The 26,739-nt window shown below is 48.8% G+C and overlaps 2 protein-coding genes across 6 annotated transcripts in view; both read left to right on the top strand.

Annotated features, from left to right (window-relative positions):
- Positions 1-9,245, top strand: part of SAFB2 (scaffold attachment factor B2) — a 30,532-nt gene extending 21,287 nt beyond the window's left edge. The window contains exons 14-21 of one of the 4 annotated variants that reach the window (XM_037505146.2): positions 1,710-1,846; positions 3,135-3,425; positions 4,367-4,507; positions 5,731-5,773; positions 6,810-6,940; positions 8,259-8,371; positions 8,492-8,558; positions 8,846-9,245. In XM_037505146.2, coding sequence (XP_037361043.1) covers positions 1,710-1,846; positions 3,135-3,425; positions 4,367-4,507; positions 5,731-5,773; positions 6,810-6,940; positions 8,259-8,371; positions 8,492-8,558; positions 8,846-9,002 — 1,080 coding nt within the window. In that variant the 3' untranslated portion in view covers positions 9,003-9,245. The other 3 variants (XM_054693067.1, XM_054693068.1, XM_054693069.1) reach the window with 3 other exon arrangements.
- Positions 9,246-25,099: 15,854 nt separating this feature from the next.
- Positions 25,100-26,739, top strand: part of TINCR (TINCR ubiquitin domain containing) — a 63,102-nt gene continuing 61,462 nt past the window's right edge. For both annotated transcript variants that reach the window (XM_054693066.1, XM_054693065.1), the window contains exon 1: positions 25,100-25,359. In XM_054693066.1, coding sequence (XP_054549041.1) covers positions 25,100-25,359 — 260 coding nt within the window. The remainder of the gene's footprint in view (positions 25,360-26,739) is intronic.

The following is a 26,739-nucleotide window of genomic DNA, read 5'->3' as shown; positions in this document are numbered from 1 at the left end:
ACATCCAAGAGCACTTTTATGTTGTTAGACCCCTACCCACCCCAGCCTGTCCCTAGCCCTGGGAAACCAACCCATTTTCCATCTCCAGAATGTTGTCATGAGAATGTGCATAAATGGAATTATGGGGCATGTGACCTCTTGAGATTGTCTTTTTTTCACACATAATGCCCTGGATCTCCTTCCAGACTGTCTCCTTTTAAAGCTGCCTCATGCTCCATTCGTGGCTATTGTCATTTTAACCAGCCTGGTGATGGGCACTTGGTTATTTCCATATTTTCTACTGAGAACTGTTGTGGTGCCTGCCTCTTGGCAGACTTCTATGTATCTTGTAAACACCCATCATCAGTGGGGTTGCTAAGTTCAAAGATGTGAGCAATTCCTCTCTGTGACAGTTGTTATCAGTGTGGCCTTCAGTTACGTTCCCTATGTTGTGGTGTGGCCAGGCAGCTAGTGAATGGCTACTCCATGTCCTGAGCCCAGGAGTTCAGTTAGGGTACTCCACTGACCTGGCCTGCACACTAGATCACACCCTTACTGTGGAACTTGGGGTATCTGGCCCCCTTACTCTGTCCTGCAATGTGTGTGATCAGGCTTGCAACTTTGTCTTGTAGATGAAAAGTGTCGTAATATTCTGTGGTGTGGATCTGTCCTTGTAATAAGATTGTCTTCTCTGTCTCTGTCCCTTTGCCCACCCTCCATTTTTTCTTTTTTCTTTTTTTTTTCCTGATTAAAATATCTAGTTATACCCTTTACTCATCTTTGAGTGTTTTGCCTTTAATTGATATTTTTCCCCTGCATGAACTAATTAAAATAACCTGAGGAGTTTTAAAACAAATGTTTACCAGGCCCCTTCTCTAGGGATTCTGAGGCTGTGGGCATGTAGGGGCTCTTGGGTTCCATGCTGCTGACGTGCATCTTGGGAGAGTGATTCATGGTCAGTTTGGGTGTTCTGGCCTTCAGAGCTTTGCAAGTCAGAGTTGACCCCATGACTGTGCCTCATCCCAGAAATGAATGTCATGTAAGTTGCCCATTAACGTGTTGTGTCTTACTGGAAATGCTGTTTCACATTCAAGCGTCTCTGCCTTGTTCAATTTGAAGGCTGCCTGCCTGAGGCCTGAGTTAGCAGTTAAGAAGTGAAAAATTGAGTCCATCATCCAGCTGCCCAGACAGCTGGGTTGATGACTGTCCCCTGCTGAATGCATGCACTGTCAAAGCACCGTGTTCACATGCCCCTTGGACTGCCTTAGCTTTGCTTTAGATTGTATAGACTGCCTGACTCAGCTGCATCAGACAAACTACCTGTAGGTTTTCTGAGGTTTGTCCTGCTTTTTCCTCTTCATTACTGCCCTTTGTTTGCTGCATTCAAAAGCAAGGCTGTGTAACACAAGTAATTTACACCAGAAACACCAAAGGTAGAGATGCTCCAGCTGCTGGCAGAGTTGCATAAACAGATCCTACCAACTGTACATTTTGAAAAATAAAACTTTATTACTTAAAAAAAAAGCAGGGCTCTATAGAGTAAGCCACATAACCCAGATGTGGGTGAGGCCGCTTGTGTTGGCACCTCTGATCGGAAGACTACACATGGCCTCCACGTAAACCAGGTGGACAGAAGAATCTGAATCTGACCCAGATGTGCGTATTTTACTTTCATTGTGCATCTGTTGTGATGAACTTTCTGACATTAATAAACCAATTCTGGTAAACAGAGCTCCCAGAGTCAGGATCGCAAATCAGAAAGTAAGGAGAAGAGAGACATCTTGTCCTTTGATAAAATCAAAGAACAGAGGGAGCGAGAACGCCAGAGGCAGCGGGAGCGAGAGATTCGAGAGACAGAGAGGCGGCGGTGAGTATGGTCTTCCTTTCTCCCCCCTTGAGTGTCTTGTGTGCCTGGGCCAGCCGGCTGCTTCGTGTGTCACCGTGCAGCAGAATTTCCCCTAGCTGAAGTTGGACCCTGTCTCATGGGGCAGCTTCACCCACAGGTGACAAATGCAGTGGTCCTCATTGGGAACGCCGCAGTCTTTTCTGCATAAATAATAGGAAAAATGGCAGCTAGGGTCAGTTTTCCTGTGGTCAGGAAGTGTGTCGGCTCAGTAGGGGTGTTACTCATGGCCGTGGCCGCAACAGTCCCATGGTGGCACTCTGCCACTCTCCCCTTTTATGGTGAAGATAGTTTATAGACTTGAGCCTGTCATTCCCCTTTCATGTTCTGCCATTTCACACGAGCACACTCAGCTCCCTTGTCATTTTTCCTTAAATACTGCTTAGCCCAACAAAAGCTGTTGATGGAGTTTGGGGAACTTTCTTCTTTTTTTCTTAAATTTATTTATTTATACAAGCACTGGGTACAGTCGGAAGCGCGGGAGAGTGAGAGAATTCACCAGAGCCAGAGCAGGGAACAGAACAGGCAGACTGATGAAACACACTGCTGAGGGGAGCAGCGGGCAGCAGGAGAGGTCTGCGCACCCTGTGGGACCCTCGCTGCGGCCAGGGAGTGAACCAGCGCTGTAGAGGCTGCAGGCAGCTTCGCAGCCCAGCGCTCAACCACTGCGCCACCGGGGAGGCCCTGGGGAACTTTCTTAAGCTAAGTAGATCATGTAGAAACTTCCCCAGTTGTGTTACATTTGCTCTTTCTATAGTCATATGATTTCAGCCTTTCTGCATGTATAGCTTTAGAAAGTCAAAGCAGGGGAGGCTTTTTGATCCATTCGGAGTTCTCTTGCTTCCTGCCAGTTTACCCTTGGTGCCTATCCAGGCACCTGGGAGGGTTATGTGAGTGACAGCAGCTCCTCTGCAGACAAAGGAGGGCCCTCCCCAGTCCCTGCCCAAGCTGCTGTATACGGGGACCCTTGATACTCTGTCATGCCTCTGTTCAGGCCTAGGCTTCTGTCCCCACACTTTCCCAGCCTGTTTAAAAGAAAACGGGGAAAAGTCTTAACTGGAAGCAAAGCATTCTTTATCCCCTAGGGAAAACGTTTGTGATCATGTCTCTGGGAGTCTCTGTATGGACAGCAGCCCTATGGGAGCAACTATCCGTTACCTTTCTTACCTTTCTCCCCCTTAATAACCTGGGCCTCAGTGGCCAGGCCCCACCACATCAAGCAGTTCAAGGTGACCTTCCTGTGTTCCCCCAGAGAACGTGAGCAGCGTGAGCGCGAGCAGCGCCTGGAAGCCTTCCATGAAAGAAAGGAGAAGGCTCGGCTGCAGCGGGAGCGCCTACAGCTCGAGTGCCAGCGACAGAGGCTGGAGCGGGAGCGCATGGAGCGGGAGCGGCTGGAGCGGGAGCGCATGCGTGTGGAACGGGAACGCCGCAAGGAGCAGGAGCGAATCCACCGTGAGCGTGAGGAGCTGCGGCGACAACAGGAACAGCTACGCTATGAGCAGGAGCGGCGACCGGCACTACGGCGACCCTATGACGATGGCCGGTAAGGAGCTGGCCCTCCTGTCTTCCTTGGTGTGCATGCTTGGAGACAGTTAGGATGGACAAGGCTCCTAGGGCACTTTGTAGAACTTGTGACCACCACCTCAAGCTCATGTAGTTCACTGTCACTGTCCTGTGGCTAGGTGACTTATTCCCCGTTATTCTTCAAATAATCTTGTTGGGGGCATTTGTGATGCTTGTCATCTGAGGCTGACCCGTTATTTGCACTGTGGTTCCTGCCGTCGCATAACCACCTTCTAAAGTGTTTGTCAGAGGAGACAGCCAAGTGTGCATCAGGCCTGCGTTCTCTTTGTAGGTCTCGTGTGTCCTTGCAGAGTCTGCACTGTGGAAAAGGAAATTACCTTCCCTTTAGAAAGTAGGTTTATTGGTCTCCAGCTTCTCTGAGCTGTTTAATTGATAGTCACCCATCACCCCATCACCCATGAGCCTAGTTTTCTGGCAGACATTGGGAAGAAGATAATTGGATGCCTTCCTGGGCTGTATGTAGTTCACTAACCACCCAATCTAAATCCTTTTGCTTTTGGTGGATAAAAGACTGCAGAGGAAACTCAGGTTACAGAAGATGGGGAAGGTAAAAATGTGGTGACTGGGAAGGCCATTCCCAAAGAATCAAATATTTCATTTCACTTACATTCCAGCTCATGTGGGGATTAAGGTATTAACAGCCTTGTGATACAATTAGCTCACAGCAGTCCTTTTTTAAGGATCGTCAGATGAGAATTCCAGTGTGCCTCTTGGCAGGTTGGGGGATTTTAATTTGTCAAATCAGAGCGATAATGATTGAATATTTAGAGATTAGCCCTGCAGGACATTTTAAATGATACTCAGTCTGGAGTGAGAGCTTCCCTCCCCATCTCTATCTCCTTCCCTTTTCCCCTCATTCTTTTCCACAAATGAAATTTATATCCTTTTAAAAATAAACAGGCGAGATGATGCCTATTGGCTGGAAGGAAAGCGTGTGGCCATGGAGGACAGATATCGCCCTGACTTCCCTCGACCCGAGCACCGATTCCATGACTTTGACCATCGAGACCGGAGCCAATACCAGGACCATGTACCCGACAGGTGAGCACCCCACCCCTCTCCTGCAGCCGCAGATGGGGCCTACTTGGCCCAATGCAGGAAGAGGTCTTAGTCTGTATTATTTATGTCAGATTCATTTGAAGATTCCTGACTGACTGCATGTGGGGTATAGAAAAACAGACCTTAAGTGAGATGTAGGAATCAGTGGTCATGGAGGGCATCCTGCACTTGTCTAGCGGGAAGGGCCCTCAGAACTCATTTCATCCTTTGTCTTTGTCACACATAGGACTGATAGGGCCTGGGCAGAATGGGAGCTTCGATGTCCACCACACTGCGTTCTCTTAGGGTGGCCCAGGTTCTGGGCTTCACAGTTTCTGGGTCCCACAATCTCCCACAATCATTCCTCCCTGAACTTCCCTTGGAATTATAGGACTTTGAGGAGGGCATGACCCTTAACTTCCTCTTAGCACAGATGAGGAAGCAGATTGAGTGGTATGACTGCTTGCGCTGTCTGACACCCAGGGCTATACCAGGGCTTCACGATCTGCTCCTGGGGTTCACTGAGTGGCACAGATTCCTAAGCCAGCAGACCACAAAAAGGAAAGTTCTCATTAGGCCTACTTTGTGTTTTGAGGATCTAGGTGGGGCTTTTTAGCCAGTGCCTGCCTATTTCTCTTTTTTCTGTGCCTCTTCTAATGAGGAATATATCTAGCTTAGTAAAAAGACAGTCCTTGATTTTCCAGTTTAAAGTGCTGCTCTTTAGGTTTCTCACTGTGCTCCCCTGGCTGCACATTCTTGAGCCATTTCATTGTTCATCAGTTCTTCTCCAGGGTCGGGGGAGCAGGGAAAGATGGGAGAAGCCCTGGGCTTTATTCAGTGTAGCTGGAGTCGGTTTAAGGCTTGGTGTGAGTTATGTGTGTAGGGTTGAGCTGGAGGTGAGGGACTCTGGGTCTTCCTTGTTATCCTGACTTAACATCAGCTGCAGATAAAGTAGGTTGAGTCCTTTAGAAGGACTCAACCTCTGGGGTCCTTCTAAAGGCTTTTAGTTAAGTAAAATCTGTATTTCCACCTTCTTTGGATCTGACTTCACTCCTCCCAGGGAAAAGACTTTAAATCCCAACCAGTATTTTTTTTCACCCCAGTAAATTATGCTTTTTGTGGTGAAACAGAATAAGTATCCTAATTGTGGAACTTTTGTGTGGCCTACAGAAATGTTGTATAAGTATCATCAGCTGCCATTGGAATGAGATATTTCCCTTTTGCAGGAGGGAAGGTTCCAGGTCAGTGATGGGAGAGCGAGATGGGCAGGTGAGTACAGCTCAGACACCACACCTGAGCACGCCTGCTTCTTGCTGACTTTTTGACCAGAGAGGTGGCAACCGAATTGGGGCAGCAGGCTTATGTGGAAATATCAGTTCTGACCAGCGAGTAGTGTACACATAATTGGTCTTTTTCTGGTTAGGGAGTCTGTGTGTTCTCTAAATACATAGGCCTTGTTCTTGCTTATTTTTATCTAGTAGAATCTGCAAATAGCTTTTGATTGCATATTTGCTTGGAGTGCCTTTGAGTCTCAATACTTTGGGATTACCCCACCATACCCCAAATGAGGACTTAGCAAACCTGTTAGGAGGTTGGTTGGCCCACACTTTGGGATGTGGGTCCCAGTGTCTATGTGGTAATCTTTAGGTGCCCTGTGAGGGGTACATAGGATGTCAGCTCAGAGAAAGATGGGGGGGGCAGGCATTGGAGTCATGGCTCTTTAAATTAGGGGTGTGGTATCTGAGAGAGCATTTAGCATTCCCTTTTGTACACAGCTGTGCTGGGTTCCTGAGCACAGGACTAGTTGACAGGGGTACTGACTCTTTCTCGTCGGCAGTACTCACCCCTGGGGATCAGATAGTGAGAGAAGATTCTGCCACCCTAGAATGGTGTACGAAAGTGTCTGAGGGTCCTGACTTGCCCTTTGGGATATGGGAGGGCCCTTCTCTGATTCTTCAGAGAAGATTGTAACTGACTTTCTTTTCAGTGGACCCTTGGGCAGAGCCTTCACATTCCATTGAGCTCAGGGTTCTCCTTGTTTACAGGGCAGGAGGTCTTCATTGGCATTTGTGTGGCAGCGGCCTACATGCTTGTGAAAGATAATGCAGGAGTGCTTAGAGCTCTCAGGTTGGGGGGAAGGGAATGGGTGTCAGGAAGCACCGGGTCAGGTGCAGAGCATCCGGCAAAGTGACATGCAAGGGAGTCCAGGTGGATCCTCTCAGAGTATTTGGGGGCTACTGAGCCACACACACTTTGTCCAGGAATGTCCTGTTTAGAGTCATCCTGTCTCTCTTCTGCCTTTCAGCATTACTCAGATGACCGCCATGGCCATGGAGGACCCCTAGAGCGCCACAGCCGGGACTCACGAGATGGCTGGGGCGGCTATGGCTCTGATAAGCGGATGAGTGAGGGCCGAGGGCCGCCACCTCCACCTAGGTGAGTGGGTGCGTCACAGCAGTGGCTGGGCATCTCTGCACTCACCTGTTCAGGGCCTCTCAAACTCCACCTTGTCAGGTCACCAGGAACAGCCCCTTCCCACTTGACACAGGCAGGGGTCATCCCTAGTTACAGATATCTCTATGGCAGGCACCCCTGATAGCTGAAGGAGATAGCCCTGAAACTTCTTAGAACTGACCCCATGAACTGTAGCAAAGCTTTCTTTACCGCCCCTCCCCCCCGGCCCCAAAATATCGTCAGGTAGTTTGAGACCAGTCTCATGGATACCGGAAGTTTGTACCACCTCTCTAAGTGGGTTTTCAGGTGTTCAGCAAAGACTGGGGTGCCATGCTCATAAATTAATATAGCGTGTTCTTTCTGAGCGACCTACTTAACGTTTATCATTTAGTTCGTTTTGTTTTAAATACCTGTGGGAAATTTAAAATGGGGAACTCATCTTTAGACAAAAGACTGCACGGAGCTGTGTCACTGTGATGGGGCAGTTCTCACCCTCTGGCAGATGTCACATGCATTTGGCTTTCACTTTGGGGGAGATCAGGGGGGCAGTATTTGCTCTCACAGTCAGGTATTCCAGTGAGTCCCTGGACCTGGGAAGCTTTCCTGGTGCCCACACATTGGGGACATGTTTGCATTTTAGTCTCCCAGCATTTCTAGTTAAAACTTGTTTGTTTTTTACTTTGCGCTGTAATTCACATGCCATAGAATTCACCCATTTAAAGTACACAGTTTGACAGCTTTTAGTTTATTCAGTCATGCAACCATCACTGCAGTCAACATTTACATTGCCCCAAAAAATACCCCCCCCAATCTACAGTCATCATTCCCCATCAACCCTCCTCCTCCCCATCCCTAGTACAACAATCCCACTTCCTGTCTCTCTGATAGACATTTCCTCTCCGTGGAATCACGCACCGTGTGGCCTTGTGTGTCTGGCTTCTCTCTCTGTGCATCATGTGCTCAAGGTCCCACCCCGTGGTAGCGTGTGTGTGTGTGTCGCTCCTTCTCGTGGCTGAGTGATGTTCCTGTGTGGGGAGACAAGTTGGTAGCTGTTCATCTCTCAGTGAACACTTAGGTTGATTCCCCTCTTTAGCCTTTGTTGTCTGTCTTTCTGAAAGTAGCATCCTGGTGGATAGGGTGGGGTAAGGATCTCACATGTCATGACTTGGTGGTGGTGTTACTGATGCTGAACAGTGTGTGCGCTTACAGTCGTGTGTATTTTGGGAAAGTGTCTGTTAGCCAGGCCCTGACCTTAAAGGCACACTGGGACAGTGGTGTATCTGCTTTTGTTTTGGCCCAGAGGTAGCCGTGACTGGACAGAGCATAGTCAGAGGCTAGAAGAGCACCCGGAGCGCAGCTGGCCCGGCACGGTGGACGCAGGCGCCACAGGTCGGGAGCACTCGAGGTGGCAAGGTGAGGGCTGACTCCTCCCCTGGGTGGGGGACTTCCCAGCTGGGAAAGCCACAGTCCCACCAATATTTCTGGAGGCTGTGTCAAGAAGGGAATGTTTGCAGACTGCTGCTTCTCTTCCAGGTGGTGAGAGAGGCCTGTCCGGGCCCTCAGGACCAGGCCACATGGCAAATCGGGGCGGATTGTCAGGGTAAGACGTTTTGTTTGTTGATAAAAATTGATTTGTTCCTGCTTCTTACTCTCCCTTTTTTTTGCATTTGATCAGCTTGCTGGATAAAATATTTTGAAGACAAACCAAAAAAGTAACTCTTGGCAGCTTAACCAAGTAACACTCTTCAGTTACCTGGATGCAGTCTGTGATTATGATTTTTCTCACCTGGAAAAAACCAAGCCGGCTCTAGTGGCTGCAGAACCTCACACTGTGTCACGGTGGGAAGAAAACTTAAAAGAGACAAATGTGTGTGCCTTTGTTCCTAGGCGAGGCGGCTTTGCACAAAGTGGGCATTCCCAGGGTCACGTGGTGCCCGGTGGCGGACTGGAAGGTGGAGGACTGGCCAACCAGGACCGGGGCAGCAGAGTCCCACACCCACACCCCCATCCCCACCCATACCCCCACTTTACCCGCCGCTACTAAACCCCACTCACTCTGCAATTCAGGTAGGCAAATGCACTGTTGAATCTCCTAGCCAGAGTTACCTTGCATTTGTGGAATCTGCTAAGAAACAAAAACAAATTCTGCCATCATGTTATAGCTCAATACAATGTGAAGTCACTTTTTTCTTTTTTAAATAAATGTGTACTTGTTCTGCCATTTTTAAGACCAAGGTTTCTGTTAACGAGCATTCCATTTTCCATTAATAAAAGTTTATGGTTCGCATGTGTGCATGTGTGTTGTGATTACAGCGTGGAGGACAGTACTGACCCTCAGCGGCGCTGCATCCATCACTGAAGCCACACAGCTACCTGATGGAGTGGGGTCTCGGTCTCCACATTCTCTTCAGATAAGAAAATAGGTGCAGGGATCAGATCATTTGCCCAAGGTCATAGCCTTTGTGGGAACTAGGAATTTAGTGGGATTGGGGGATTTAGTGAATTTAGTGGGGCCCTCTGGTCTGTGCCTTTACCCCTTGTGCGTGTGGGAGTGGAAGAGGGGCAAGGAACGTGCCTTGTGATTTCTGGCAAACCTGCAGTGCTTGGCAGCTGCCACTGCACTGTGCAGGCATAGGTATGCCCAATGGTGCCAAATCCCCCCATTTTTCTGGAAACGCAAATTTACATGTGAAGTCTTACTTGTCACTATCAAAGATTCAGATTTTCTTCATTAAGGGCAGCCACAGGGAGCTGTTTCCCAAGCCCATCCTTCTAGGTCTCTCCCATGTGATCCCACAGCAAGGTGATTTTCTTCCTCTTGGAAGCACATTGGAGCAGGGAAGAGCTGGGTCCCTCTCATGAATAGGCTAGACCTGGTATAGCTGAAAGTGGGGGGATCTGTACTGGGATTTGGGGGCAAAAAGGAGGGCCAACTCTTCTGCATGTACCTGCCCAGGCCAGCATGGTGAGAGTTAATCCACAGTACCACCCACTAGGAACCTCCATTCCCTCCCCTTGGTAACTAGGACAGCCACCCCACAGGCCCGGGAACAATTGCCAATTGCCAATTCTCCTAGAGTACCCTGTGTTCCCGCTGGGCTGTTTAGTTTTAAAAGAGCAATCTGAAAATCCTACCCAGCTTGCCTTGGAAGCCACAGCATTAAAGGCAGGTCAGCTCTAGCCCTTGGTGTCCTGTCTGTCTGAATTGCCAGGAATAAATACCTGTGCGCTTCCCCCGTAGCAGCTTTTAGTCATTTTCCAATGACAGGTTGAGAGGACACTGTCTCCATGTTGCACCCTGGGGTCCATGTGGCATGTTGCCTCCTACCCAGAGGCCCGTCCTCCCTCTACACAAATGAGAGTGTATCATGGGGTCTCGGCTTTTCATGTTGTGCCATAAAAGCCAGACAGCCGGCCTCAGGAGGATGCAGCCTGGAGTGGCAGGTAAGGCATCTGCACATCTTGTCATGTAACTGCTGTAGAGCAACTCTGGGAGATTAGCAGGGCATCATGGAGCCCAGTGCAAGGATTCAACTGGGGTGCCACTGCCAAGTTGCCCCAATGGAGCCCTGGGAAACGACTGAGTAGGTCAGTCCCCCAGGACAGCCTGTAGGGTGTGCCCAGCTCCTTTCTAATTAGCAGGGCCTACACCCCAGCTCTCCCACAGATAACAAAAAGGCTCGTACTGGTTTTCTAGGACTGCCATAGCAAAGTACTACAAATACCTGATTTAGAACAGTAGAATTTTCCCACAGTTCTGGAGCCAACAGTTCAAGATCAAGGTGTCAGACTGCTTCCTTGGCTGTGAGGGAGAATCTGTTGTTTCATCTCCCAATTTCTGGGGGTTACTGGCCATCTTTTGTGTTTCTTGACTTGTAGTTACATCCGCTGATTATCTCCCTCCACATGGCCTTGTCCTTGTGCATATCTGTGTCCAAATGCCCCCTGTATATGGGGCCATCAGTCCCTCATTTCTTATTAGCTCTGTAAAGGCCTTGTTTCCAATTAATGTCACCTTCTGGGGCCCTAGGGGTCAGGACTACACCATATGAATTTGGGTGTCTGGGTGAACATAGTTGACAATACTCTTGACACTTTTTTTTTTTTAAAGATTTATTTATTTTACAAGCACTGGGTACAGTCAGAAGTGTGGGAGGGTGAAAGAATTCACCAGAGCCAGAGCGGAGAACAGAACAGGCAGACTGACGAAATACACTGCTGAGGGGAGCAGCGGGCGCAGCAGGAGAGGTCTGTCATGCCATGTGGGACCCTCGCCAGCGGCAGAGGATGGAACCGGCACTGCAGAGGCTGCAGGCAGCTTCATAGCCCAGCACTCAACCGCTGCACCACCAGGGTTTGACAGTTTTCATACATGTAGGTTTTTTCAGAGTGTAGTTTCTGGGAAAATTGTTCATTGTATTGTCCAGAACTTTACCAGTGGTTCATTTCAGAGCTCTACATACTTCCCTGCTGCTGGAAACTGGAGTAACTGCACGGGTCCCGGCCTTGCATCCAGTTTCATCCAGGCCTTTGCTGAGCATTTACAGGCTGAATTACACTTATCAGACACTATTTTCCTTGATTCTGTGTTTATCTGATATGGCATCACATTGGTTAGGGTGTTGTGTATGTAAAGAGTTGTATTAGCTTGTAAAAATCTGATTTTTATTTCAGGAGAGAAAAAACAAGGGTGTGCTGAGGGACCTCAGCATTGCCCCTACATTTTGGTACTGTGAAAAATGCTGCTGGGAAGACAGGTGTACCTATTCTTGCTTGTCCACCTGCTTCTCAACCTCCTGGGCCTGAACCTGGGAGTGGATTGCTGGCTTGTGTGGTAATTTTATGTTTAACTTTTGAGGACACATCAGACTTTTCCAGAGCAGTTGCACCATTATGCATTTCCACCAGAAATGTACAAGCTTCCAATTTCTCCTCATCCTTATTGACATACATTATGTTTTTGGTGGGGGGAGGGGAGTTTAAATTTTTTAAATAATAACCACTCTAATGAATGTATAGTGTATGGAGAAACCCAATGTCCATCCATCCACAAAATGGAGTATTATTCAGCCTTAAAAAGGAGGGCCATTCTGACACAGGCTACAACCTTGAGGACATGATACTCAGTGAAATAAACCAGACACAGAAGGACAAATCCTGTGTGAGCCACTCGATATCCCTAGAGGAGTCACATCCTAGAGACAGCAAATAGAGGGGTGAGTGCTAGGGGTTGTGGGGGTGGAGAAGAGTTGGTGTTTAATGGGGACAGAGTTCTAGTTTGGGAAGATGAGAAAGTTGTGGAGATAGACGGCTGGGTTATGGTTGTGTTGTGGTTGCACAACAATGTTCACTTTATGCCCCTGAGCTACACACTTTAAAATGGTGAATTTCAAATTATGTATATTTGACCACAGTTTTTAAAAGTTTTTGAAGAGTGGATGTTGGTTATAGGAGTGAGGGCCTCTGATACAGAAGATTTGAGAGCAAGCTTGGGAGTCCAACCTATCTGCTCACAGGGAGTTAAGGATTCCTTACCTGGCTTCCTTAACTGGAAGAAAGAAATGATAGTAGCATTTACCATTGAGAGTCTTTGCAAGATTAATAAATCAGTTAATATACTAAAAAGCTCAGAATCGTTTGTGGTCTACAGTAGGTGCTTAATAAATGTGACAGCAACTTCGGAACCCTATAGGATTATGTGTCATGTTTTGTAGGGGATCCGTAATACATTTCAAGGCTTGGAGAGGAGGTAGGAAGAAATTATTGGTTCCAAAAATACAAAAGCAAACTCAAAATCAGAATTAATAACTTATCAAATGTCTCCACATCTACAAAAATGTGTCAACTTCGTCAATTGCTAAATTTTGTATTCATAAAGATTTCATTACATTTCAAAACAGCTCCTAGGTTAAATTTTCTCACTTTGCAGGAATTCCCAAACCTGCAAAATGATTGCCAGTCTTAAATTGCACAATTTACTCCCAGTCAAATAATTCCAAATGCAGTTATGAAAATGTCTTTTGACTTTTTTTTTCAACTCCAACCACAAAGTTGTCAGTTGGGGCTCCATCGCCTTTTATTTGACTTGACGGGTTGAGGGCTGGGGTGTCCATTGAGCCCTCCCCAGGCGGATCCCCAGGAGAGTTAAGACTGCCCCCACCTTCACACCATTACAGGATGGTGAGGCAGGGTGAGGACGTGGGCCTGGGCCCTCACTAAAGGCTCACTCAGTCCTGCTTTCATCAACTGTCATTAGCTCTTACCCCCCTCTGCCGTCTTCAGCTTCCTCATTCCTCTGGGGTGGGCACGATAGTGCCACACAAGCTGACGGAAGGGATTTGATGGGTGACCACGGCATGGCCAGCCTTCTGTGTTAGAAGCCTGTTGGCTAGGTGGGATGCCATTTTTGTTGCTTTTCAGAAACAGTGATTTCCTCTTTTACCCTGAATAGTTTATTTTTGGATTAGGCTGCTTCACACAATACCTGCAGCATAATTGGGTGCATGTTTCCTATGGCTGCCATAGTAAGAGAACACAAACAACAGCTTGGAACCTAACTCAATTCTGGAGGCCGGAGATCCTAAAATCCAAGGTGATGGTAGGATTCTTCTTTCTGGAGAGTGATTCCCTGCCTTTGCAGCTAGAAGCTACCAGCATTCCTTGGCTCCTGGCTCCTTCCTCTGTCTTTCGAACCAATAGTACAGCGTCTTTGGGATCCTTTTCCCATAACACATCTCCTCTGACCACAGTCAGGAAAGATTCTCTGATTTCAGGGATTTCTGTGATCAGATTGGACCCATTTGGATAATCCAGGATAATCTCCCATCTCAAAGTCCTTAACCTTACCTGCAAAGTGTCTTGCCATATGAGGTGATATTCACAAGTCCTAGGGATTAGGATGTAACATCTTTGCGCAGAGGGACCATCATTTTAAGCACCTCACTGGGATGATAAAGTCTGTATTGGAGGGGTTACAGGTGTGAACACTGGTCAAGGAAGTGAGGCATCCAGCCCTTGTGGCTAGTGACCAATGTATGTGTGGGGTGGGTGTCCAAGGACATCACACGATATCCCCAAATTCAGATACCCAGTCATAGCATCACGGGGAACCCAAGTCCATTCCTGAGTCAAGCCCAGAAGGAGGTTCAGAGCCTGAGAGGGGTCCCTGCTCCTCAGCTACCCCAGCATGCCAGGGAGCCACATACCCAGGCCACATATGGTAAAGTAACAATTGCTTTGAGCACTAATAAGCAAGATGGTCTTGAAGAGAGTCATCTCCCTTACTTTGCTGTGCACCTACTCTTTATACCAGACCAGTAAAACTACTGGTCTGTCCCTGCTGCTGTCAGGGACAGACCGATAACCGAGCCAGAAGCTGCTCCAGCAAGGGTTAAAACAGTGCCGAAGTCCTCAAATCCCTCCCTTAAAATCAGTCACCAAGGCCTCACTAGATAGCCCGTGTGCTATTTGTTGGACTGTGACTGCACAACCTCAAATCCACATCAGAGGCAGCTACCCCACATTTGACCCTGTGAGCAAATATAGACACAACCACCCCCACATTCTACTACAGAAAGCACTTCTTTGCTTCCCCTCATGGAATTTCCTGGATAACTTGGGAAACAGGGCACAGAGTGCTGTGGCCCCGATGGTGACTGACCAGCCATCAACATATGCCCACCCCTCTCTCCCCGACTGACACATTCTCATCTTGCGTGTCAGGGTTTAGATTCTACCTCCTCCAAGCAGTCACACCCACCTGTCCTCCCCTACAGCGTGGGCTTCTTTGGAGCAGGCATTCACTCTTGTTTTCGGCTGTCTCCCCTGAGACAGCATTTCAAAACACTGCTTTTATGATGATTCAGGCCTGGTAAGACCAACAAGCAGGGAGACAACTACCATCAAAAACATTTTTTAGACCTCCCCGGTGGCGCAGTGGTTGAGCACTGGGCTGCGAAGCTGCCCGCAGCCTCTGCAGCTCTGGTTCGCTCCCTGGCCCCTGGCAAGGGTCCCACAGGGCATGCAGACCTCTCCTGCAGCCCCCGCTGCTCCCCTCAGCAGTGTACTTTGTCAGTCTGCCTGTTCTGTTCCCCACTCTGGCTCTGGTGAATTCTCTCACCCTCCCACGCTTCTTACTGTACCCAGTGCTTGTATAAATAAATAAATAAATCTTTAAAAATAATAATAAAAAAATAAAATAAAACATTTTTTGCTATAATTCCTAAGAGGAGGTGGTGTGGCCAGCCAGGTATGACCCCATGGGGGAACACCAGAGTGATCAGGAGGCAGGGGCAGGGAGCTGGGGCAGGGGAGGGCCTCTTTTTTGTAATAATTGTGGGAAAAAACATGCAAGGTGAAGTAAACAGTTTTAGGATTAGCTAATTTGAGTAATTTTAGCAGCTCTGAGGCCAAGGTGCTGTCCCGAGTTGCCTGGTACCAGGCCCTGGGTGACCAGGTAAGTGAAAGCGAGGTTTTGACTGAGAGCCCCAAAGGAGGGGGGTGCGTGTGGCATGGCTCTGGAATGGCTGGTTTGCATGTGAAAGGTGTTCTAGAGGGAACTGCTTGCTATCTCTGGGAACTAGCCCACCCTGGGAGGAGGTGTCCCCCCCCCCCCCCCCCGCAAGGGCCATGTGGTCCCAAGTGTCAAAGCATCAAAAATCAGGCAATAAAGATGTGGCCAACACACCTGGATCTTAGTAGACACTTAATAAATGCTTACTGAATCTGTGGAGGAGAAAAAGAGCAATTACGTAGTGATCCTGTATTGTTTCAGTTTTCTGGTTGCGTCATTCATAGTTTGGCCTTGCGCATAACACTGGGCATACACACCAGAGGGCAGACACTCCCTGCTAAGACTGACACGTGCGCTGTGGACGTGTTCGGACGGTGTAGTCGTATGGCTGCCGTTACTGAGAAAGGACTGAAGAACACCTCTTGCTAAACTTACCTGATACTAAAGGGAGATTTTTTTTTTTTTGAAAAGCAGACTGCCAGGCCCCACCTCCTGGGATCCCGACTGTTAAGAAGCCCTATGTGGATGCCAGAGGTCTTCCAGGTAGCCCTGCTTACCTGAGACCAATGAGCCTTTTACTTTGAATCCCTGAGTTTTCTAATAAAATGGGCAAGGTGCTTTCTGGGGATGCAATACATGACACATTTAAAGTGCTTTGTACACTTGGTATACAGTAGGTGCTTAGCAAATGCTTGTGGTTATTATTTAGAAAAGCCAAGTCCGAACCCAGTTATTCTGCTTCCTTGCAGAAATTCCTCTAAGAATTAAGAATGGCCTTTGTTCAAACTCGGACTTGGGTATGGGGGTTTGCTTGGCCTCCATTTCCATCCTGACTATAATCTAGAATGTTGCATTAGCAATTTTTAAAATAAGAGGCCCCTGTTCGCGCACTGTGTGGTTAAATGTTTGAAGCCACTGGTGGCATTTTGTGACTTCTTCCAGTCCCACAGTCATACCCACTTTGGGCCAGCCAGCTGTGAAGCTGTGGGGGCGCCCCACATACCCAGTGATAGAAACCTCATGTTACGCCCCACGGGGAGGCTCATAAAAGGCACTGAAGCTTCTCCTGTGTAGATGCTACCAGCCACGGTGGACGAATATTTACAGACTTGGCTGAAATGAGACCCAGCAGGGTAGATTTCACAGGCGGCCCAGAAAAATGCCCCCTCACCCCATCCCTGGGAAAACAGGACACCAAATGGAAAGCAAACCAGTAGGCCAAGTCCCCCCTGTTCACAGTCCCCGCCCCCAGCACAGCAAGATTGGAAATCCAGGCTTGAGAACACACCTCTGAGCCCTTTCTCGATAGCTTACCATTTAGCAAATGCTTCTTTGGCACATCCTGTGTGCCAGGCACTGTGCCAGGGCCACTGCCATAACCATGACCAAGACAGACAAGATTTCTAGAGCCAACGGGTAGCTTCATGTGGTGAGGATGGACCCTCTGGAGGTGACCGGAAGGACATTCCAGGAGAGGGAACAGTATGTGCAGAAACACCCTGAAGGAAAGACCGTGTCACCTTGGAGGAACCAAGCAAGCAGGAGTGAGAGAGACTTGGGGTCACTGTGTCCTCCTAGGCCTGGACTGGCCAGTTGGAGGTGATGGGAAGCTGAGCCAGATTTTCGCAATTGAGAGGAGATCCCTGCCCTGCTAGCAGGGCTCCAGGGTGACTGTCACTGTCTGTCTCTGGGCCCTTCCTCGCTTGGGGCTTCAAGTCCTCACTGTTTCTGCGGTGTCCTCTGTACAACTGGCATTTTCCACCTTCAGGGGTGAGCCAAGCGGGGCTCCTGGGCCAGGCTCTCTCTAGACAAAGGCACAGCAGAGGTGTTCATGCACCTTCAGGTATACAGGGCCCCTTCCCAGAGACCAGAATGGAGGAGGTGGGAGTGGGTAGGCTGGCAAGTTCCTGAGGTCATCGCCCCACAGATTGCAGGAAGTGCCAAGATGCCATAAGGGGGCAGGGCACAGGGAATGTGGTTAATGAGCGGGCTGGGCAGGTCAAAGTCACTCGAGGTACCTCACTCAGTTTTAGAAGAGGCTTTGGATTCCAAAGAGGGGAGGTGGGTAAAAGGAAGGGAGAGAGCGAGAGAGAAAAAGAAAGAGACTGAGACAGAGAAAAAGAGGCAAGCAGAGAAAGATGCAAAGAGACACAGAGAAATAGAGACACATCTATGCAAGCAGAGACAAACGCAGTGGATGGACAGAAGGACCCAGAGACCAGGATGCATTCAGGCCGGCGGTGCCCCCTGCCCCTCGTGCCCACTAGGTGGCGCCCGAAAGCCATTCTGCGCCGCAGCCCCCCTGCATCCTGAGTTCATTTCTCTGGGCCTATAGCTCTCCCACTGGGTCACCACTCCCTGAGCTGAGCAGAAGGCCCTGGGTCCCAGGCACCCGGTGGTGCGAGCCAGGGCTCCCTTTAGGATGGAGAGTGAATGAAAGCAAGGCCCTGGGTTGTGTGTGTGTGTGTTGTGCCTAACTGCTCTTGTCTTGGAATAGCTTCGTGTTGTTCTGGATGTATGTGTGTTTCTGTGTGTCTGCTTAGAAGTGAGTGTGTGTGTTTTGTCTTGGGGTGTTTATGTGTCCCTATGTGTGTGCGGGGAGAAGGGGTAGCTAGCTATGTGTGTCTCCACAGCCCCAGGAAACTGCCGCTCCTCAGACACTAGTTCCAAAGAGTTATTTCTCCTCAGATTTTTTTCCTCACAGGCCTGTCATCTCCTCAGAATCTAGTTCCTAAAGAGTCATTTCTGGAGCCTCCCTGGTGGCGCAAGGGGTTAAGACGCAACCTATGAAGCTATTCGCAGCCACTGCAGCATGAGTTTGATCCCTGGCCAGGGAGGTGACGCACATGGGGCAGCAGACCTCTCCTGACTCACCTGCTGCTCCCCTCAGCAGTGTATTTCAGTCAATCTGCCTGTTCTGCTCCCCACGCTGTCTCTGGTGAATCCTCTCACCCCCCTGCAACTCTGGCCTGTACCCTAGTCCTTGTATGCATAAATAAATCAATCTTAAAAAAAAAAAGTCGGTTCTCCTCAGATTTTCCTCTTCAGAACCATTTCCAATATGTCATTTATCCTCAGATATTTCTCCTTACTGGCCTGTCTTCTCAGCACTACCTTTTCCATTCAACTCCCCCAGCAACTCTGCATAGAGTCACCCAAGGAATTTGAGAATCAGAAACATTTATGGAGTACTTACTGGTGCCCAGAGCCTTTCATGGGACCCCTGAGAAAATGCTCCTTGGAGAGATAAGAGCAGGTATTCGTGGAGATAATTGAGTAAGATTTAGATTCTGCTAAACCGAAGCCCTGACTATGTGCCAAGCCTGGTTAGGTTGCTGCTTTCATGCTGTGGAGCTGGTTTTCTTGTGTATAAAACAGGCCTCATATAAGCACAACCTCATAGTATTGCTGTTAAGTGATTAAATGAGTTGAGTTTTGTAAAGCTCTTCAAACACTGCCTGGCACAGCCTAAGGACTCAATAAGTGTCAGAATTCACCTCATTTATTGCTTATAATTACAAGCACATCCATTAACCTGTGGGTCAGCGGGAACCCCAGAGAATTTTCTACTCACTGCTAGGTATTTAAGAGTTGTCTAAGAGATCTAAATAGGTGAATGCTTAGATAGCTCTCTGCAAAAAAATTTCCCTTTTGGTCTAACTCAGTGGTTCTCAAACTTCAGTGGACAGAAAAATGATTAGATCATGCTGAGCATGTAAATGAGAGACAGGTGTTGTTCCAGGCACTGGGACACAGCAGTGAACAAAACAGTCAAAAATCCCTGCCCTACAGGAGCTTCTGTTCAAATGGGGAAAACATTATAAATAAAGTTGATTTGTCATCAACAAAGGTGAGTCATTTTAATTAGCTGTTATTCATCAAAGGCTTTCAATACACTTTGCCATTTTACCTTCTAGAAAGATGGTATTTAGGCTGCCAGTGAACATGAGTGATCATTGCCTTGCACCCTTTCAAAGTCTATGATCAGATATCTTTCTATTAGAGTAGGGAGAATTCTAGGGTGGTTACATACTATTTCATGTGAGTTTTTGATTCATAGTCTCCTACTGTGTCTTTGTGTGTCCAAAGTGAAATCAATGTTCTTTGCATCTGTCTATTCTTTATTTCTGTTAGAAAATATGCTCATTTATTAAAAAATCCTTTCTTTAAACATTCATGACATATTCATTGTAAAACAGTTGAAAAATACAGAAAAGTATAGAGAAAGTAAAGAACCCATTATAAAAAGATAACAATAATAAGAGTTTGCTGCATTTCTTTCCAGTCTCTTAAAAATGTACCTTCTAACATTCTTATTTATTCCTAAAAACTCTTTATATATGAAAGACATAGCTTTTGACCATGCTGGTGACAAATTGCCTTTGTTTCTAAAAGAGCTAGGCCAGCATAGCACATTTTACCAACAGGAACCACCACAAACCCCTATTTGCCAGATATCCTGGCAATGAATTCCTTATAAAATTTCACTAGAAGAGGCCAGACAGTAGCTATGAAGAGAGTGCGACTTTTGTTAATCTTAACACATGAGGACAATTTCTGGAGTGATGTAAATGTTTATGTAAGTGATCACATTATCAGAAATTTCACTTATACCTGTTTCATATCCCACCTGGGGAGGAAGAGGGTGGGAGAATAGGAGTAGTCCCCTGATATCATTGATTCTATCACTCTGCCTCGGTTCTCAGCACATCCTTTCCCTCTGTCAAGAGGAAATTTTTCTCCCTGGAATTATGGTGGATATTCTCGAATTCCATCAATTCTTGGCACCTCTGGTCTTTCTTAGGTGAGATCAATTTACCCATGTTCTAAAATGGATTTAACACAGCAGGTATCATTCTAACACATAAATCAAATCATGCCACCTCCTTGCTTCAAACCCTCCATGGCTCCTGATTACCCTTAGAAGAAAATCCAAACTATTCCATGTGCCCTTTTCAAAGCCATTCCTGCCCCTATATCACCCCCCAGTAAAGAGGCACCAGGGCCCTCCTGTTAATTCACTCACTCCTGCCATGTCTCATGGTCTCTGCCCCTCCTTGTGTGACTTTGGGAAGTGATTTCCCTCTCCCAGTCTAAGTTTTCTCATCTGAGAAATGGGATAATAACACTGCTGACCTCATAAGGTCACCGGGACTCAGTGGAATAACCGCAAAGCATTGAGGGACATTCATTTGCTTTTTCCAAAGCTTTTCAGCCTTCTTGTGGGGAACCTTGGCAAACAGCTCCCCCAAGGATTCAACCTCCAGGGATCAGGGAGTGAACTGGGTACAACAGGGTGATAAGGAATTCATGTCCCATAGACAGAGGGTCCACCGCTTGGACTAGGGATCAAATGAAACTTCCCCTTCTTATTGGGAAAAACTCATTCAGAAATTCTTTTTTTTAAAAACTGTGTGAACTACACCCAATGTAGGCCCTGGGTTTCCAGCTTTGAGAGACCTCTGATCAAGGGGACAAGTTTATTTTATTTTATTTTATTTTTTGTTTAGAGAAAGAAGTTTATTGAGGAGAAAAAGAACAGAAATAAAGTGGGACTCCCAGGCCATGAAACCAGGCCAGGGAGGGGCAAGGAAAGCCAAGGGGACAAGTTTAGATAAGCAACCTCCTCCATGTCACAAGAGGCCTCTGTGATTTCTGAATTTGGTGATGTCAGTGGGTGGATATGTCATGGGGAGGGGCAAGTTGACCAAGCATTCACCCTCCCTTCCTATCTGCCTGCAGGATTGGTGGGATGCAGACCCCAACCATGACATTTCCACCTGCTTCCCCTCTGACAAGTCATGCATTCTGGCTTACTTCTCAAACCTGCTCATCATACATCTACTGATTATTTGAACTGCCTCAGAACCTGCCCCAATATTCCTTTTTCCTCTTAAGTGTGTTGTTGATTGCCACTGGCAATTCTGACCCTTATACTAGAGAGCTCTCTGATTCTAGAATGTTCAGGCAGAGGGGTGAATAGTCTGAGGATCTAGAATGCCAGGCATTTTAAGATTCTGAAAGTTCATAATTTCATGATCGCATGATTCTGAGTCTTCCGGGTTCCTGAACTCATGGATTCTCTGAGCATGTCACTGCTGCCAAGGTCTTCTCTAATTGCCCATGACAGACAATACAGTGTCTCCAGGCAGAAACCATGATCCCTCTAATCCAGCAACCCAGGCACAGGGCCTACCACCTGCAGCCACCTGGCTTTTCCTAATGACTTAATGAGAAAATCAGAATTAATTGGAACTGGCACCCAACACTCACAGGACTCAGCGTGGCCGGCTTGACCTCCATATGTTAAAGTCAGGCATCCCTGGGCCCTATTCTGACCCATTCTAGACACCAACAGGTGTGAAACGTGAGGCCTGAAGTTTCTTGACAAGGGAGGTGGCCGTTGTGACCTAGTTCTGCAGGTTGAGTCAGCCTGCCCACCTTCCCTGGAGAGAGTACACACCATCCCGGGCTCTCATCTGCCGCTTCCCCTCTCTAGACCTCAGTCTCCCTTCCTTTGTTGGAGGAGCTCAGCTTTACAGTTTGCTGGGGGTTATGTGTAAATTGATCAGTACATGAGTTGTGAGTTGTGTTATAATCTGTCCTTGGGCATCATGGATAAATCCCCTGAAGGAGTATAGCTGTCTTCTCATTTCCATAGCTGTTACTACAGAGATTATCCTGTTTTGTATTCCAAACCCTTCCAAGTGAGATGGTTTTTTTCCCCCAAACCCTAACAAGGTGAATTAACAAGCAACCTGATAGATTTTTAAAAGTATTTCATGATAGTTTTCATATACTTTGAAGACATTTGTGTTTCATTTTCAAAAACCATTCATGTCTTTTTCCCCCTTTTCTATTAGATTGTTGGTCCATATTGATTTTTGGAAGCTTTTTACATATTAAGGAAGTCAGCCTATTGTCTATTGTGTCTTGGAAAAGTTTTCCTGACTTGGTCTACTGACCTTCTAGCATTTTGTTGTGTGTGTGCAAATATTATATTTGTATGTAGTTATTAAACTTTTAATGAAAGGCTTCAGGGTTTAATATCATGCTTCCAGATACTAGGATTATTATTATTTAACTCCCATGTTTTCTTCTAGTAGTTTTATAGTTTCTTTTTTTGTGGGGGGTGGGGAGTTTGGGGAGAATCCATCTGGAATTTCTTTTGCTTTTAGCCACCTTTAAAATCTCTGCCTGAAATCGGATGGTTGTATAGAAAACTGTAGTAAGTAAACTATAGTGTGATTGCTGGAGCCAAGTGGCTTCAAAATGCTGACTTTGCCATTTTTCACTGTGTACTCTCAGGGAAGTCACTCAACCCCTCTATGTCTCAGTTTGCTCATCTGTAAAATGAGAGATATTAGTGCCATGTGAAATGAGAAACTTTCTTCTTTTTACCTAATCAAATGCCTAGAAGACCATCTGTCACTTAGCAGCTGCTATTTCTGTTTTTATTTGCTTTTCTTTGAGGAGTCAAACTACATTTTTCTGTGAATAATTCTTTCAGCATAGCCAATTAGCAAGCGACAATGATTCAGGAACATTATGAAGCATTTTACCCACATTAATTGAATCCTTGTAACAACCCCATTGGCTAGATAGGGACTTTGGAGCCCAGGGAAGATATTTCCAAGGAACAAGGTTGGGGTTAGACTCCACACTCTGTCCACTGCCCTGACCATAGCCTCCCTTCTTCCTGGCCAAACTGGAGGAGTTCCAGTAGGCTCTATTTAACTGGCTTTTAAGTACAGACTTTGAATCATTGAGATCAAGTCAACATCTTGGATACCCAGAACTGGTCATTCCTGTCCAGGCTGGCATAGCAGTGGGTCGGGGCAGGCAGCAATCAGGGAAGGCTTTCGGAACAAGGGTGTTTGAGTAAGTGTGACCTAAGAGACTGGCAGAGCCTGAGAAAGAGGTTGTGAGGTGAGAGGATTGCAGGGGGTTAGGAATGGGAGAGGTCCTCTGCTCAGATGGCCACTGCTGGTCACAAACATTGATTCCTGCTTCTCCCCACTAGGCACACATCGTTCTATATAGTGGTCACCATGGCAGGTGCCTCCTTTGTGGGAGTTTTGAACCCCTACTCATCCACCGAAGTCTCAGATCCACCGGCCCCGCCCCTGAAGTTATCTAACCACTGGCTTTTCTCAGTCTGGGATCTTTCCCACTAACATTTTTTCTTTTTTTTAAAGATTTATTTTTCTTTATTTATGCATACAAAAACTGGGGTGTAGACCAGAGGTGTGGGGGTTGGTGAGAGGATTCAGACAGAGCAGGGAACAGAACAGGCAGACTGGCTGAAACACACTGCTGAGGGGAGCAGTAGGGAGACAGGAGAGGTCTGCCTCGCCATGTGGGTAGCTCCCTGGCCAGGGATCAAACTCAGGCCTCAGTGATGGGTAATAGTGCTGAGATTTAACCCCTATACCACGAGGGAGGCCTCACTGAAGTTTTGATCACATAGAACTAGGAGTATCTGTGGCCAGCTTTGTGTTGTCTTCCATCTCCTACTGAGAAGACCCTGGAGGGCAGGGTCCTAGGTTGAGATTTCTCTGGTTCCCACCAATGCCTATAAAAAGTAGACGCTTGTTGAATGTGTCTTGAAGGAAATTCAGGAATAAATGAATGAGTGATGAATGTTAACCTCAGTCATTTCCCTCCTCTGCTCACAACCCTTCCACCTCACTTGGTAAAAGTCCAAGTCCTCCTGGAGGTCCCCAAGGCAACCTGCTCCAGGTCCCCTCCCAGCCCTCACGTCCTCTCTCCCCTGGCTCACTCTCTAGCCACCAGGGCCTCCTAGCCTTTCCTCTAATACTCTTGGCATGATCCTGCCCCAGGGCCTTTGCACAGTCTGTTCCCGCCTCAGCCTCCGGTGCTCTTGCTTCAGTGGCATGGTTGGCTCATACCTTCTTCAGATCTCAGCTGCTGCCTCCTCAGAGAGACCTCCCTTCACCCTGATATCTCATAGCCAGCCAGCCACCCCGCTTCTTTTTTTTTTTAAGATTTATTTATGCGTACAAGAACTGGGGTACAGGCCAGATGTGCGGGAGGTGAGAGGACTACACCAGAGCGAGAGCAGGGAACAGAACAGGCAGACCGACTGAAATACACAGCTGAGGGGGGCAGCCGGCAAGACAGGAGAGGTCTGCCGCGCCCTGTGGGTAGCTCCCTGGCCGGCAGGGGGGAATCGAACTCGTGCTGCAGTGGCTGCGCCCAGCTCCATAGATCGCGTCTTAACCCCTTGCGCCACCAGGGAGGCCCCGCCCCTCTTCTTTTTCCACGATTGGATCCGTCGTGTAGCCTTTTATTGTGTGTCTCCTGTTTGTGCGTTTTGTTCTCGAGTCTCCCGCGCCTGCACCCGCACCTGCGCACAGTAGGCGCTTAACAGATCTCGGGCTGGGCAAAGGGCGTGTGCGCGCGGCGCGAGGTGCGAGGGCTCTGGGTCGGGGCTCCCTGCGGCCCACCGCGCCCCGCCCTCGCGGGCCTCCCGCCGGCCAGCCGGGCGTGCCCGGGCGGGCGGGCCGGGGCGGGCCGGGGCGGGGCGGGGGCGGGCGGCCGGGCCGGTCGGACGGGTGCGCTGGGCGCGCGGGGCCAGGGCCGCGTCCGGAGCGCCGGCGCGCGCCATGGAGGGGCTGCGGCGGGGCCTGTCGCGCTGGAAGCGCTATCACATCAAGGTGCACCTGGCGGACGAGGCGCTGCTGCTGCCGCTCACCGTGCGGCCGCGCGACACGCTCAGCGACCTGCGCGCCCAGCTCGTGGGCCAGGGCGTGTCCTCCTGGAAGCGCAACTTCTACTACAACGCGCGGCGCCTGGACGACCACCAGACCGTGCGCGACGTGCGCCTGCAGGACGGCTCGGTGCTGCTGCTCGTCAGCGACCCCAGGTGGCTAGGGGCAGGGTGGGTGGGGGGTTCCTGCTGGGGGCTGGGGTCTAGGGGGGCCTGGCCGGCGTCCTGGGGGAGCAGGAGGGAGCGGCAGGGGTCCCGGGCGAGGGCTGCGGATGGGGCAGGAGGGCTTGGCCAGAGTCCTGTCTGGAGGCTGGGGGCCCAGGGGGGCCTGCCTGAGGCCCCGGATGGAGGCTAGAGGGGCCAGGAGGGGCCGGGGTGCAGGGGAGAGGCTGGGGGAGAGGGTGCCCCGATGAGTCCCAGGTCGGGGTCAGACTGAGGTCCTGGGTGTGGGCTGGGGAGGCAGGTGAGCCCGGGTGGGTCCACCCTAGGGCAGAAGGGTGGACTAGGGGTTCTTCTATTCCCACCCCGGGGCTTCCCACCACTGCCCCACACCAGGCCTAAGTGCCGGCTATAATGGGAACTGGCTGGGGTGGGGGTGGGGGGCACAGAGAGAGGCAGGCGCTCCGGGACCCCAGGTGATGCGCTTCCCTTTTTTCATTCCTCTTGCTGGGTCAGCCTCTCGGGTCGCCTGTCTCTCCCCCTCTCTCAATGGCGTTGTCCCTATTTATTTCATTTCCTGTGTGTGACTCTGCCCATTGCTGTCTGATGTTCTCTCTTTTTCTCTGTCCTTTGTTTCTGCTCTTTTCTGTCTGTCTGTCTCCTTCTCTGTATCTCTGTGTCTCTGTCCACTTTGCTCTCTGCTGTTTTCCTGTAGAGAAGGGCATCTGGGTGGTGGGAACAGCACCCACAGAGTCCCGGGGCAGCTTTGGGACCTGAGGGAGACTGGTGCTTGGTGAGATGGACAGAGGTGGTGGAGCGGGGCAAAGTCAGATGCTGCACTGCAGGCTCTGAGCAGGGGAGAGACTGCAGGCACATGTATGACCATGGATTTATGGGGGTCACACTTGCTGAGCCCCTAAAGGCTTGGTGTGCCAATCCAGGGTGATGTTTTGAGAGCAGCAGTCTCAGATGCTGGTTTGGGAGGCTCCAGGTGGGATGGGAGAGCCTAGCTCCCCAAACCCTCTCAGTGATGACCCATGGGCTTGGGGCTGGAAGAGGGTGCTCTAGAAGTACAATTTTTCCTACAAAGCCTGGCAGCTGGATGACCCTCAAATGTCTACACAGTCGTTGTTCAAAATGCAGTAAGCATTTATGAAGTGCCTACTGTGTCCAAGTCATGTGCAGACAACTAGAACCCAGTGATGACCTAGACACACCAGGCTGTCACCTCACAGAGACTACTGTCAGTCAGGTGGAGGAAACAGACAAGGAACCAAATGTCAGGTTATAATACATGCCGTGAATAGATGCAGGAAGAGAGTGGTGCAGATGGTGCCACCTAGCAGTGGTGGCCATGGGAGGCTTCAGACAATTCAG

Source organism: Talpa occidentalis, unplaced genomic scaffold (assembly GCF_014898055.3).
Source record: "Talpa occidentalis isolate TD23 unplaced genomic scaffold, MPIMG_talOcc4v2.1 talOcc4.12, whole genome shotgun sequence".
Taxonomy (NCBI): Eukaryota; Metazoa; Chordata; class Mammalia; order Eulipotyphla; family Talpidae; genus Talpa; species Talpa occidentalis.
Note: the sequence above shows the minus strand (reverse complement) of the source record. Positions and strands in the feature narration are given on the sequence as shown.